The sequence below is a fragment of the Entelurus aequoreus genome, linkage group LG01 (assembly GCF_033978785.1).
Source record: "Entelurus aequoreus isolate RoL-2023_Sb linkage group LG01, RoL_Eaeq_v1.1, whole genome shotgun sequence".
Classification (NCBI taxonomy): Eukaryota; Metazoa; Chordata; class Actinopteri; order Syngnathiformes; family Syngnathidae; genus Entelurus; species Entelurus aequoreus.
Genome location: NC_084731.1, coordinates 46,846,769 through 46,862,752, shown reverse-complemented (window position 1 = coordinate 46,862,752; position 15,984 = coordinate 46,846,769). Strand labels below are relative to the sequence as shown.

The window sequence follows — 15,984 nt, the reverse complement described above, 5'->3', positions numbered from 1 at the left end:
CTCGACTTAGACTTTAACATTAATGACTTGTGACTTCACTTGGACTTGAGCCTTTTGACTTGACATGACTTGCTACTTTCCCCAAAACCCAAAGCTTAAAAAGTTATTTGGGAGCGCTCCGTGTTTTTCATTTTCTTCGTCTGTGTCTATCAGCGTGTTGTTCCTGTCAGCGTGTGTGCTCTCAGTACAACAGCCAATCAGATTAGATCTAGGATGTTTTCATCACACAGCATTCATCCAATCAAATTGCAGGACAACCAATGAAGAAGAGTTGTCAAACAACGCAGCAGTGAGAAACAATTATGCCAAAGTTGGTTTTCCTTCGGGTATAAAAACTACGACTTGGTCAACAAAAAACGAATTGCCGTATGCAAATCACGCAGGTGGAATATTACAGACGGAGATGCAACAACTTCCAACTTCGTTCGACATTTGAAGTTGCACAAAGAAGGGTAAGTTTTGAATGTAAGATAACGTTTATTGGCTAAGTAACGTGACTTTTATTTGCTGTGTAGTTAAATCAGTGAGGCTGTAAACTCACTGCTAACGTTATAACCATAGACATCTTATAAGTAGACGCAGCATCGAGCGCTACTGCCTACTGGCGCAGACGAGACGCGGGGCCGCCATCTTGGAGTGGTGATCCGCTCCACTCAGTGCAATTCATTTGGCAGGAGCAATGAACTGTCAGCGCATTTAATTCATTTTACCTCACTGAATACCACTGATTTTCACATGCTTTTTTGTCATACGTGTAGCTATGATAACGGACACATGTTTTGGCGTGTTTTATTATTCATAGTTTGCTTAACATTAATAGAATATTATTATATGCTATAAGTCTCTGATTGGCAAAGTTGGTAGAGTGGCCGTGCCAGCAATCGGAGGGTTGCTGGTTACTGGGGTTCAATCCCCACCTTCTACAATCCTAGTCACATCCGTTGTGTCCTTGGGCAAGACACTTCACCCTTGCTCCTGATGGATGCTGGTAGCGCCTTGCATGGCAGCTCCCTCCATCAGTGTGTGAATGTGTGTGTGAATGGGTGAATGTGGAAATACTGTCAAAGCGCTTTGAGTACCTTGAAGGTAGAAAAGCGCTATACAAGTATAACCCATTTATCATTTATTTATAAGTGACCAGACGTCCGAGATCAAAACTGGGAATATAATCCCAGAGAAGGGGAAAAAACGGTCAGCTATTTTTAAGTTGAAGAAACAATATGATTAGGTTATATATACATGCTACATAAACAATGTATGAATACATTAGATATCTATATATCTTATAGACCGTATCTCTGTTGCTGCAGCAGCAGAGAGTTTATTCTGTCTTGACACTTTGTATTGATATTTTGTATTACATTCTTCCCTTAAATTATCATGTTTACAGTGATTGTTATATATGTATTTTTTATGTATGTCGCTTTGGATAAAAGCGTCTGCCAAGTACTTAAACATAGACATACCGGTATATAAACACCTGAAAGTCTTTATATCAGCTAAAACCACCAATCTGTTTCATTGGATTCAGAATAAAACCAAATTCTGTTTTACCCAGCAATGTTAGTATTTGAATATTGTTACTTGAAGACTTATTCCTGGTTACAATTATACTGTTAAGAAAGTATTGTCTTATATTTTGCCTAAAATGAGAATGCATCATCATCAGTGGCGGCTGGTGAATTTAGTTTTAGGTGGGGCTGAAAGTTTGTAAACCAAACCCCTGTAGGGGGTCATCCTCCCCCAGAAGATTTATTTGTGATTTTCACATACAAATATTGAAGATCTTTGCTCCTTCTCAACTCTGTGGTAATATTCTTTTCATAAAATACAACCAATAGTACGTTAATGTTAAATCTTACTTGTGAAAAGTAATCCCCCGATTCCTATTTTCAACAGTCCGCTCATTTGAGTAGAAAAACGCTGAACACCAGCTCGGCATCTTTGTTTCCTACCTGTCAACTGTTAGTTTAGGCTGCTCGCCGGCTCCTCATCACCACTTCAAGATGGCAGACGAATTTCTCGCATCACAGCAGCCAATGCTGCGTCTACTTATAAGATGTCTGTGGTTATAACGTCATTGCAAACACGGCAATCTGTTGCGTCCACTGCAGTTTGCTACCTTATTCATACTTTTTGTCAAGTGATTTGTTTTAAGCAGGGTTGCATGAGGTACCTATTCATAACGTTACGTTAGTCAATGTATCACACACAGTAACTTAACGTTAGACAGCGGTCAGCAGCACCGCGTATTTTAGCCACCTACCAAAAGACAAACATAGTCAAATAAAGGTCAGTTAAAATGTATACTATATTAAGAATATGTGTACATAATGCATAGGGCCCTGACATCTAAAAAGTACAACTCTGTTCATTGTTTTGCTCATGTATTTGTTATGTTTTTCATGTGTACGCACACATAAACACACATACAGTATGAGATGAGATCAATGAGATAAGGTAAGAACAGGATAGAAACTGCTGTGGAACTAGTTACAATACAATATGCCATGGAAATACAATGTTAACACTTTTGTACAAATAAGTACAGTTGCACTTGTTTTTTCAAATGTGTTTATTCTGTAAAGGAATGAGTTAAATGTTTAAAATGACTGGTTAATAGTGCTATTATGAAGTGCAATGTCAGCACTATTGCAATCTCAAATGCACTTGTTATAATAAATAAATACAGCGTTTTAAAAGCATACACAATATGTGTAAATATATTGGTCTGTGGTTAAAAGGACTTGAAAGGACTCGAAACTCAAAATGCAGGACTTGGGACTTGACTTGAGACTTTCCAGTCTTGACTTTGGACTTGACTCGAGACTTGCCTGTCTTGACTCGGGACTTGACTCGAGACTTGAGGGCAAAGACTTGAGACTTACTTGTGACTTGCAAAGCAATGACTTGGTCCCACCTCTGCTACTAGTATGTCTATACTAGTATTTACAGTATCTGTACACAATACACTACTACTATAGCTTTATGTACACACTACACTACTATTATATCTGTACTAGTATGTCTATCTGTACACAATACACTACTACTTCGTTTATACTTGTATTTCTCCCTGTACACGATAGACTACCACTATATCTTTATGTACACAATACACTACTACTATATCTATACTAGTATTTCACCTTGTACACAATACACTACTACTACTATATATATATGTACACATTCCCCAACACTATATCTAAATTGTACACACTACACTACTGCTATGTACACAATACACTGCTAGTATGTCTATACTAGTCTTTACAGTATCTCTGTACACAATACATTACTACTATATCTACGTGTACACAATACACTACTACTATAGCTTTATGTACACACTACACTACTATTATATTTATACTAGTATTTCTCTCTGTACACAATACACTATTAGTATATCTATGTACACAATATTCTACTATTAAACTGTATATATATGTACACAATACACTACTAGTATGTCTCTGTACACAATACACTACTAGTATATATATATGTACACAATACACTATTACTATATCTATACTAGTATTTCTCTCTGTACACGATAGACTACTACTACAACATCTATCTGTACACAATACACTACTACTATATCTATACTAGTATTTCACTCTGTACACAACACACTACTACTATATCTATATGTACACATTCCCCAACACTATATCTAAATTGTACACACTACACTACTACTATGTACATGATACACTACTAGTATGTCTATACTAGTCTTTACAGTATCTCTGTGCACAATCCACTACTACTATATCTTTACCAGTATTTCACTCTGTACACAATACATTACTACTATATCTATATGTACACAATACACTACTACTATAGCTTTATGTACACACTACACTACTATTATATATATACCAGTATTTCTCTCTGTACACAATACTCTGTTAGTATATCTATGTGCACAGTATACTACTATTAAACTGTATCTCTATGTACACCAGGGGTCCCCAAACTTTTTGACTCGGGGGCCGCATTGGGTTAAAACAATTTGGCCGGGCTGTATATATATATATATATATATATATATATATATATATATATATATATATATATATATATATATATATATATATATATATATAAAATGCATTTTTAGACAATATGATTTGCCTGAGCGGCTAGGAGACACCGTGAGTAGCAAGCGGTACAAAGTGGATAAGAAAAGACAGAATTTTTTAAAATTTTTTAATATATATATATTTTTTATATACTTGGGTCCTCCCGCGGCGGGCCTGATTTTGGACGCTGTAGTTTGGGGACTCCTGATGTACACAATACACTACTAGTATACACAATACACTACTATTATGTACACTATACACTACTAGTATATCTATACTAGTATTTACAGTATCTCTGTACACAATACACTACTACTATATATATACCAATATTTAACTCCTTACACAATACACTAGAATCAGAATCAGAATCAGAATAGTTTTATTGCCATTGTTTGAGAACGGGTCCACAAACTAGGAATTTTTCTTGGTGCAAACGTGCGACATAAAACACATATAACACATATTTGGTATAAAAAAAGCTGTGACTGAGCTATCAGATAGACTTAGAAGGGATTCAATGAATTCAAGGAGCTGCTGTTAGGAGTTATTGTTCATGTGCCTGATGGCCGAGTGGAAAAAACTGTTCAGGTGGCGGGAGGTGTGGGTCTGGATGGAGCGTAGTCTCCTGCCTGAGGGGAGAGGGGAGAATAGTGTGTGTCCAGGGTGAGAAGAGTCAGCTGTGATCCGACCCACACGCCTCCCGGTCCTGGAGGACAACAAGTCCTGGAGGGATGGGAGCATGCAGCCAATCACCTTCTTAGCAGCACGTACGATGCGCTGCAGTCTATTCTTAACCTGGACTGTGGCTCCGGGGAACCACACTGTGATGGAGGAGGTCAGGATGGACTCTATGATGGCTGAGTAAAACTGCACCAGCATCTCTGTCGGCACCTTAAGTTTCCTCAGCTGCCGCAGGAAGTACATCCTCTGCTGGGCCTTCTTGATGAGGGAGCTGATGGTCAGCTCCCACTTGAGGTCCTGGGTGATGGTGGTGCCCAAGAAACGGAAGGAGTCCACAATGGGGACGGGGGTGGGAGAGTCAATCAGGGTGAGGGGGGATGGTGGGGCTGTGACTTTCCTGAAGTCCATGATCATCTCCACTGTTTTCTGGGCGTTCAGCTCCAGGTTGTTGAGGCTGCACCAGGACGTCAGCCGGTCCACCTCTCTCCTGTAGGCGGACTCATCGCCATTCGAGATGAGCCCGATGAGGGTAGTGTCATCCGCAAACTTGAGCAGTTCTACGGATTGGTGACTGGAGGTGCAGCAGTTTGTATACAGGAAGAAGAGCCAGGGGGAGAGTACACAGCCCTGAGGAGTACCAGTGTTTGTGGTTCGACTGTCCGAGACAATCTTCCCCAGCCGTACGTGCTGTCTTCGGTCTGTCAGGAAGTTATTAATCCAACTGCAGAGGGAGTCGGGCACGCTGAGCTGGTAGAGCTTGTCTCGTAGCAGTCCAGGGAGGATGGTGTTGAAGGCAGAGCTGAAGTCCACAAACACGATCCTAGCGTAGGTTCCTGGGGAGTCCAGATGCTCCAGGATGAAGTGGAGGGCCAGGTTCACTGCATCATCCACAGACCTGTTGGCTCTGTAGGCGAACTGCAGTGGGTCCAGGAGGGGGGCGGTGATGTCCTTGAGGTGGGGCAGAACCAAGCGCTCAAAGGACTTCATGACCACAGACGTCAGCGCGACCGGCCTGTAGTCATTTAGTCCTGTGATCCGTGCTTTCTTGGGGACAGGGACAATGGTAGAGGTCTTAAAGCAGGACGGCACGCGGCATAGCTCCAGAGAGGTGTTAAAAATGTCGGTGAAGACAGGAGCCAGCTGGTCCGCACAGTGTCTGAGAGTGGAGGGGGAGACACCATCCGGCCCGGGGGCCTTCCGCGTATTCAGCTTCAAGAACTGCCGGCGTACATCCTCTTCTTTGATGGAGAGGGTCTTTACAGTCTTATGATGTTTTTGGAGTCCTTTGAGTCCTTTAACTCCTTTAATGATGTGCCGGTATTGGTGGGGAGGGTGATGGTGGGGGGAGCATGGCTTTGATGAGCTGAAGGCCGTTCATGACGACAGTAATGTGTGTTGAGGCCCTGAGCGAGAGTCCGGTCATTCAGGACCTGGGGGGTTTTGGGCTTATAGTTCGTAAGGGCCCTTAGACCTCTCCAAACTGCCGCAGAATCATTGGAGCGGAACTGTTCCTGTAGACGGTTAGAGGACACAGATTTAGCTTTCTCCACTTCCCTGGTGAAGTGGTACTTCGCTTCTCTGTATGTACTTCGGTCCCCGCTTCTCCACGCAGCCTCCTTCTTCTTGCGCAGCTGTCGGAGCTTGGGTGTGAACCAGGGCTTGTCGTTGTTATAACAAACCCTGGTGCGCGTTGGAATGATGCGCGCCTCATTGAACTGTATGTATGAGGTCACAGTGTCCGTATACTCGTCCAGATTGTTCGTGGCCGCTCCAATTTCCTCCCAGTCTGTCGTTTCCCAGCAAGCACGCAACTCGTCCACAGACTCGGCGGTGAAACACTTAATGTTCCTCATAACAGGTTTAGCCAGTTTCAGTCTCTGTCTGTATGAAGGGATTAAGTGCACCATCACGTGATCTGATAGTCCAAGAGCAGCGTGCGGGACTGCATGAAAAGCCTTGCTCAGTGTAGTGTAGCAGTGATCCAGCGTGTTCTCCTCTCTGGTCGGGCATTTAATAAACTGTCTATACTTTGGTAATTCCTGGCTCAAATTTCCCTTGTTAAAGTCACCAAGCACGATAACAAGAGAGTCAGGAAAAGACCGTTCCACATGTAAGATCTGTCCTGCGAGCGCGCGCTGAGCGTCACGCACGTCCGCGCCGGGCGGGATGTAAACAGCCACGAGAATGAATGAAACAATCTCACGCGGTGAGTAAAAGGGCTTACAGTGGATGAAGAAATATTCCAGAGAAGAAGAACAGTGTCTAAAAATGACAGTCACGTCTGTGCACCAGCTATTGTTGATAAAGAAGCATAGTCCCCCGCCTCTTTTTTTGCCAGAGAGCGCCGCGTCTCGGTCCGCGCGGAGGAGATGAAAGCCCTCCAGTTGAAGCGCGCTGTCCGGGACACTTGCGCTCAGCCAAGTCTCTGTGAAACACAACACACATGATGAGGAGAAGTCCTTCTTCCTTCTCATCAGCAACGCTAGCTCGTCCATCTTGTTGGCAAGTGAGCGGACGTTGGAGAGGAAGATGCCTGGTAGAGGCGTGCGTAATCCCCGTCCGCGAAGACGGACAAGTGCGCCCGCTCTCTTTCCTCGTCGATGCGGTTTCCCTCTTTTGATCGCAGAATGGACCAAATCCGCAGCTGACGCTAAGATGACCGGTAACAAGTCCATAGGGATGGTGGATCTGATGTTCAGTAGCTCTTCACGGGTGTAAGAGCACCCGGAAACACAATTTATGTACAAAAACACTACTACTATATCCAGACTGGTATTTTTCTCTGTACACAATACATTACTACTATATCTCTATTTACACAATACACTACTACTATAACTTTATGTACACAATACACTACTACTATAGCTTTATGTACACACTACACTACTACTGTATTTATACTAGTATTTCTCTCTGTACACAATACTTTACTAGTGCATGACCGAAAGCTATGCTCTTTTTAAAGACCTATTTTCAATAAAATTGTGTTAATGATCCTATGTATATGACAAGAGTGAGTTGCTGTTTTTAAGGATATGCTGCAAAAGTGCTAGTCAAAATCCTTCTATATGAAATGATTGCTTTGCTGTTTTTAGGAATGTACAGCAAGAACACTGGTCAAAGATCCTTCATATGATGAAAGCGCTGTGCCGTATATAGGCCGAGTCATACCAAAGACTATAAAAATGGGACCCATTACCTCCCTGCTTGGCACTCAGCATCAAGGGTTGGAATTGGGGGTTAAATCACCAAAAATGATTCCCGGGCGCGGCACCGCTGCAGCCCACTGCTCCCCTCACCTCCCAGGGGGTGAACAAGGGGATGGGTCAAATGCAGAGGACAAATTTCACCACACCTGGTGTGTGTGTGACAATCATTGGTACTTTAACTTTAACTTAAGTGCGTATTGCAAAAATGTTAGTCAAAAATCTTCTATAGAGAGTGCTTTGCTGTTTTTAGGAATGTACTACGAAAACGTTAATCAAAGATCCTCTATATAACTAGAGGCTCGTCTCATGTTTTCACATTCATACTGCAAAAGCACTGGTCAAAATTATTTTAAATAAAAGGAGTGCTTTGCAGTTTTTAGTAAATCTTCTGCAAGAACACGAGTCAAAGATCTTCTACAAACCCCGTTTCCATATGAGTTGGGAAATTGTGTTAGATGTAAATATAAACGGAATACAATGATTTGCAAATCATTTTCAACCCATATTTAGTTGAATATGCTACAAAGACAACATATTTGATGTTCAAACTGATAAAAACATTTTTTTGCAAATAATCATTTACTTTAGAATTTGATGCCAGCAACACGTGACAAAGAAGTTGGGAAAGGTGGCAATAAATGTTGATAAAGTTGAGGAATGTTCATCAACATTTATTTGTAACATCCCACAGTTGAACAGGCAAATTGGGAACAGGTGGGTGCCATGATTGGGTATAAAAGTAGATTCCATGAAATGCTCAGTCATTCACAAACAAGGATGGGGCAAGGGTCACCACTTTGTCAACAAATGCGTGAGCAAATTGTTGACCAGTTTAAGAAAAACCTTTCTCAACCAGCTATTGCAAGGAATTTAGGGATTTCACCATCTACGGTCCGTAATATCATCAAAGGGTTCAGAGAATCTAGAGAAATCACTGCATGGAAGCAGCTAAGCCCGTGACCTTCGATCCCTCAGGCTGTACTGAATCAACAAGCGACACCAGTGTGTAAAGGATATCACCACATGGGCTCAGGAACACTTCAGAAACCCACTGTCAGTAACTACAGTTGGTCGCTACATCTGTAAGTGCAAGTTAAAACTCTCCTATGCAAGGCGAAAACCGTTTATCAACAACACCCAGGAACGCCGTCGGCTTCGCTGGGCCTGAGCTCATCTAAGATGGACTGATACAAAGTGGAAAAGTGTTCTGTGGTCTGACGAGTCCACATTTCAAATTGTTTTTGGAAACTGTGGACGTTGTGTCCTCCGGACCAAAGAGGAAAAGAACCATCCGGATTGTTATAGGCGCAAAGTTAAAAAGCCAGCATCTGTGATGGTATGGGGGTGTATTAGTGCCCAAGACATGGGTAACTTACACATCTGTGAAGGCGCCATTAATGCTGAAAGGTACATACAGGTTTTGGAGCAACATATGTTGCCATCCAAGCAACGTTACCATGGACGCCCCTGCTTATTTCAGCAAGACAATGCCAAGCCACGTGTTACATCAACGTGGCTTCATAGTAAAAGAGTGCGGGTACTAGACTGGCCTGCCTGTAGTCCATGCCTGTCTCCCATTGAAAATGTGTGGCGCATTATGAAGCCTAAAATACCACAACGGAGACCCCCAGACTGTTGAACAACTTAAACTGTACATCAAGCAAGAATGGGAAAGAATTCCACCTGAGAAGCTTAAAAAATGTGTCTCCTCAGTTCCCAAACGTTTACTGAGTGTTGTTAAAAGGAAAGGCCATGTAACACAGTGGTGATCATGCCCTTTCCCAACTACTTTGGCACGTGTTGCAGCCATGAAATTCTAAGTTAATTATTATTTGCAAAAAAAAAATAAAGTTTATGAGTTTGAACATCAAATATCTTGTCTTTGTAGTGCATTCAATTGAATATGGGTTTAAACGGATTTGCAAATCATTGTATTCCGTTTATATTTACATGTAACACAATTTCCCAACTCATATGGAAACGGGGTTTGCATATGACGGAAGCTTGCTGCTGTCTTTAAGGGCCTACTCTACAAGATGATTTAAATATATGACAAGAGTGAGTAGCTAAGTGCATATGGCGAAAGCTCAGTGGCCGTGTGGTTGGAGTGTCCGTCCTGAGATCGGTAGGTCGTGAGTTCAATCCCCGGCCGAGTCATACCAAAGACTATAAAAATGGGACCCATTCCTTCCCTGCTTGACACTCAGCATCAAGGGTTGGAATTGGGGGTTAAATCACCAAAAAAATATTCCTGGGCGCGGCCACCGCTGCTGCTCACTGCCTCCTCACCTCCCAGGGGGTGATCAGGGGTGATCAAGGTTGATGGGTCAAATGCAGAGGATAATTTCGCCACACCTAGTGTGTGTGACAATCATGGGTACTTTAACTTTTTTTTTAAAAACTCTTCTATGCAAGAGCAGTGATTTGCTGTTTTACTGCAAGAACACTAGTCAAAGATCCATTGTATAAATGGAGCACTCTGCTGTTTTTAAAGGCTTACTGCAAAAATGTTGGTAAAACATTGTCTTTATAAGAGGAGTGTTTTGCTGTTTTTTGGGAATATCATTGAAAGACTATACAACTGTGAGACTATACGGTAGGCTCTTTTTAAAGACTTACCCTAAAGAATCTTGTCAATGATCTATAACTAGCTTGAGCTGCTGTTTTTAAGTGCATACTGCAAAAGCACTTTTAAGTGCATACTGCAAAAGCACTCGCCAAAAGCCTTTAATGTGAGAGGAGTAATTTGATGCTTTTAAGAATTTACCTCAGGAAGATAAATCAGACATCCTCTATATGACAAAAGTGGTCTGTTGTTTTTAAGTGACTCCTACAAAAGTGCTTACCCTTCTATATAAGAGGCGTGATTTATATATTCTCTATTTGACGGAAGTGCTCTGCTGCTTATTAAGGCCTACTGCAAAAATGTTAGTCAAAGATCTTCAAAATAAGATGAGCACTTTTCTGTTTTTAGGTATCTAATGCAAGAATGCTAGGCAAATATCCTTCATATGACATAAGTGCCCTTATGTCATATGAAGAGGAAATGTTAGACAAAAATCTTCTGGATAAGAAGATTGCTTACTTAACTCTTTTTAGGAATCTACTGCAAAAACGTTAGTCAAAGATCCTCAATATGACAGGAGGGGTCGCCTGCTTTTAAGTGCATACTGCAAAAGTGCTAGTCAAAGATCTTCTACACAAGAGGGTGGTTGTTATTTTTCGGACTCTACTGCAAAATGCCATTCAAAGATAATATGACGGAAACACTAGGCTGTTTTTTGTTATATACGTGAGGTGTGGAAGGAGACGACACCACGAAGAAACTCAGGTTACTGGGTTAATTGTAACCTTTGATGAGTGAGTGGGAGGTGTATGCTACTCTGTGTTTGTTGCAGGACTATGTGTGATCTTAACCATGTAAATAATACCGGACGATGTACGTGCGTGATGGATGAATCTTTCGGCAGTCCAAGAGGGCGAGGCAAAAAGGGTGTCCGTAAGCAGGCAGGTGCTCGAGGGCAGGAGAAAAGCGACAAGGTCCGTGTCCAGGCGAGGGTCAAGGATCGAGGAAAGCAATCCAAAGTCCGGAGGGAGGTCGAGGCACAGAGCTCGAGCACACGGGACAAGACGGGTACTGCGGGAGAAACAAGGAACATGAGACGAGGGAACAAGGAGGACGAGGAGAAAGAGTGCGAGGACAACAGGAGGGAAGCCAGAGACATAAATGCTTACTGTGATGAGTTAACGACGTTCCGGCGTTGGTTCCAAGGGTCGACTGGTCTTTAAGCTGTCTCCCTGATTATTTCCAGGTGCGCGGATAGCCGATAGTCTGCAGCTGCGGCGTTGCGTGGGCGTGAAGCGCCCGGCACGTGCGGGGGCGTGTCCTGGCATACTGCCAGCCTGAGTGTTGGTGGTTCTTGCTGCAGGAGAATTGTGGGTTCGAGACCCCACCGTGACAGTACCCCCCTCCTTAGGTGAGGCACCCGACGAGTGTCCTCAAGAAGAGAGGGGTCGGCAAGGTAGGAGGCCGGCACCCAAGATCTGTCCTCCGGTTCGTATCCCTCCCAGTCGACCAGGTACACCAGCCCCCTACCCTGTCGACGGACCCTGAGGATCTCCTTTACCGTCCAAACCGGGTCGCCGTTTTCCAGGAACCTAGGAGGGGACGGGGGAGGGGTAGAAGGGGACAGAGCGCTCTCCGCCACCGGTTATATTTGGGAGACGTGGACCACAGGATGTCGTTTGACCGAGTGTGGGAGAGCCAATTTAACAGATGCAGGGTTGATTATAGAAATGATGGGGTAGGGACCAACAAAACAAGGGGCTAACTTCTTGGATGGTACCTGGAGGCTGAGGTCCTTGGCGAGCAACATCACCAGTTGTCCCGGCTGATAGGAAGGGACCGGGATGCGATGCTTGTTGGCGCTGCAGCACATTCTTTCTGATGCCCTCACCAGTGCCGTACAGGCTCTCCACACCCTCTGACACCTCCTGATGTGGGCCCTAGTTGAGGGTACCGCAATTTCTAGTCCCTGCTGAGGAAACATGGGGGGTTGATAGCCCAAAGAACATTCGAAGGGAGACATACCGGTGGCGAGCTCTTCATGGCGTTGTAGGAGTAGTCCACCCAAGGGATAAACTTGCTCCAGGAAGTGGGCTGGCGTTGTGCAACACAGCGAAGCATGGTCTCCAGGCTCTGGTTGGCCCTCTCGGCCTGCCCGTTGCTTTGGGGGTGATATCCGGACGTGAGGCTGACAGAGGCCCCGATCCCCTTGCAGAATGCTCTCCATACCTTAGAGGTAATCTGGGGCCCTCGGTCATACACGATGTCCATAGGAATCCCGTGTTGTTTGACAACGTGCAAGGTGAGGAGGTCTGCCGTCTCGGAGGAGGAAGGCAGCTTGCGCAGCGGTACGAAATGGGCTGCCTTGGAGAATCGGTCGACAATGGTAAGTATGGTGTTGTTACCTTATGAGACTGGAAACCCCGTAACGAAGTCCAGAGCAATATGCGACCACGGACGAGTAGGAATCGGCAATGGCCGTAGGAAGACAGCTGAAGGTCGGTGCGATGGCTTACTGCGAACACAAGCGATACAAGCAGCAATGAACTCACGTGTGTCAGATGCCATGGATGGCCACCAAAACCGTCTTCGAACGAAGGATAGAGTTCCTTGGAACTCCGGATGGCAGGAAAACAGGCTGGAATGCGCCCAATCCAGGACCTGGGATCGAAGTTCGCGGTGAACGAACAACTTGCCAGGCGGTCCGCCCTAAGGTCCTGGACGAGAATGAAGGGCGCTTTTCACCAGATCCTCCACTTTCCAGGATACCATCCCCACAATACGAGTCGGAGGAAGGATGGTTTCAGTGGTAGAAGGGCAAGTGGTCTCAGCCATGTGCACTCTAGAAAGTGTGTCCGCCTTCTCATTCTTGGATCCCGGTCTGTAAGATAGTACGTAGTCGAAATGAGAAAAAAATTGCTGCCATCTTGCCTGTCTGTTGTTGATCTTCCAAGCAAACCGGATGGTGAGAAGGTTACTGTGATCCTTCAGTATCTGGAACTGGTGCTTAGCTCCTTCTAACCAGTGTCTCCATTCCGATAACGCCTCATGGACAGCTAACAGCTCTCTGTTACCAGCATCGTAGTTCAATTCAGCTGGAGAGAGTCGCCTGGAGAAAAATGCACAACGGTGAAGCAGATTATCAATTTTAGAACGCTGAGAGAGGATGGCACCAATCCCCGAATCCGAAGCGTCCAGTTCGACCAAAAAAGGACAGTCCCTGTCAGGGTGGACGAGGACGGGCGCAGAGACAAAACTGGTCTTGAGTCCTCTGAAGGCTCTGTCGCCCTCGAGGAACCACACAAAGTTTACTTTGGACGAGGTGAGAGTGTTGAGGAGTGCGGCGATCTGACTGAAGTTAGGAATGAATCTCCTGTAGAACCCAGCGAATCCCAAGAATCTCCTGAGTTCCGTCCTGGATGCGGGTTGTGGCCAGTCCACCACAGCTTTGACCTTCTCGGGATCGGCCCTGACATGGCCCTTCTCTACGATGAATCCCAGAAAGTCCACCAAAGAAGCGTGGAAAACAAAATTTTTCCGCCTTGACAAAAAGTCGGTTCTCCAGAAGCCGTTGAAGAACGAGGCGAACATGCTGCTGGTGCTCCTGTGGGTTGCGTGAAAAGATGAGGATGTCATCCAGGTAGACCACGACAAACTGGTCCAGCATGTCGCGGAGGATGTCGTTGACCAAAGTCTGAAAAACAGCAGGAGCGTTGGTCAGGCCGAAGGGCATAACCTTATACTCGTAGTGCCCTAGGTGAGTATTGAAGGCAGTCTTCCACTCATCACCCTTCTTGATCCGGACCAGATGGTAAGCGTTGCGGAGGTCCAGCTTGGTGAAAATGGTAGCGGGGGCCAGGGGCTCAAAAGAGGCGTTGACCAGGGGTAGCCGGTATTTGTTCTTGATAGTGATGTTATTGAGCTGTCGGTATTCTATACATGGTCTCAATGACCCATCCTTCTTGGTTACGAAGAAAAATCCTGCCGCCACAGGAGATATAGACGGGGTGATAATTCCGGATGCCAGTAACTCCGTGATGTATTCCTTCAGCAGCAGCTCGATGGCGCAGTCGTATGGTCTATGAGGTGGAAGGGATTGGGCACGTTCCTTACTGAAAACCTCAGCGAGGTCGTGGTAGCACTCCAGAATAGATGCCAGATCAGCCTGGTGTTTACTGGTTCTGGGTGGCCTGCCGGGAGCTGAGGCTGCTTTTAATCAAATAGCGTGACAGAAGGTGCTCCACGCCATGATCTTTCCGGAGGTCCAGGAGACATGTGGGTCATGCTGTTCCAGCCATGCTCTTCCCAGAACCACCGAGGCGACAGGGGCTTCCAGTAACCAGAAGCGATTCGTCTCAATATGGTTCCCAGATAAGGTGAGTAGCAGGGGCTCCGTGCGATGTCTGATGGGACCCAATGGACGTCCATCCAGGGCTTGAGCTGGAAGGTCCTTGTCCAAAGACACCAAGGGAATCCCGTTCTGTTGGGCGAACGCATAGTCCATCAGACTATCGTCAGCCCCGGAGTCCAGATAAGCCTCTACTGCCACCTTCCTATCGTTCCATGTGTCATGTTTGTCCTCAAACAAAAAACATACCAAAACCAAAAAAATATTTTCCCCCCATCTTTTTCCATTTTCAATCCTTTTAAAAAAATACTCCAGGCAGCCACTAGGGCGGCGCTAAAGAGCCATGGGTTGCTGACCCCCGACCTACAGCAACAACACTAGCCAAAGATCCTTGATGAGATTCTGCTTTTTAAGACGTTCTGCAATAAAAAAAGAAATGCACATCAAAGATCCTCTCTTTGCACATTGCAGGGAGCGTCCAGTGCCTTTGTCACCATATACAGAAAGGAGGGCTTACTCGGACTCTGGAGGGGTGTGAACGGAGCCGTGCCTCGAGTCGCCGTCGGCTCAGCTGCTCAACTGGCAACCTTCACCTCGGCCAAGCAGTGGGTCACACATTCACAGGTGGGCGGCGGGCTCAACGGCTGCCATTTTTGGAGCGCACGTGATTGAGCGGCTGCTAGCTAATCTCTCTCCCTTCGTCCTCGCAGTGGTTCGGCCCTGGCAACTGGCTGACGGCTTTGACAGCGGCCAGCATCAGCGGGGTCGCCGTGGCCGTCGCCATGACACCTTTTGACGTCATCAGCACGCGACTCTACAATCAGCCGGTGGATGACTTTCACGAGGTGGGTTGTGCTGCGTCAACATTGAAGCGTAAAAAGAAATCGCCTAATTGATCAGTGACTTACTTTATGCCGCTTCAGCCATACTGTGCTGAGCAGCCAGGACAGGGAGCGTGCAGGGAAGGGGAAAGTGGGGATATTGTACTGGGACCCCAAACGTAATTAGTTTTTTTTTTTTAATTTTGCCAAAAAAAATTCTGTCGACTTATAAAAAAAAAACTAAATTATA

General features: G+C 45.1%; 1 protein-coding gene across 8 annotated transcripts in view; it reads left to right on the top strand.

Annotated features, from left to right (window-relative positions):
- The window catches only part of slc25a34 (solute carrier family 25 member 34), a 54,599-nt gene that overhangs the window by 20,630 nt on the left and 17,985 nt on the right, over window positions 1–15,984 (top strand). For all 8 annotated transcript variants that reach the window (XM_062053144.1, XM_062053135.1, XM_062053127.1 and 5 more), the window contains 2 exons: window positions 15,385–15,537; window positions 15,624–15,758. In XM_062053144.1, the coding sequence (XP_061909128.1) occupies window positions 15,385–15,537; window positions 15,624–15,758 (288 nt within the window). The remainder of the gene's footprint in view (window positions 1–15,384; window positions 15,538–15,623; window positions 15,759–15,984) is intronic.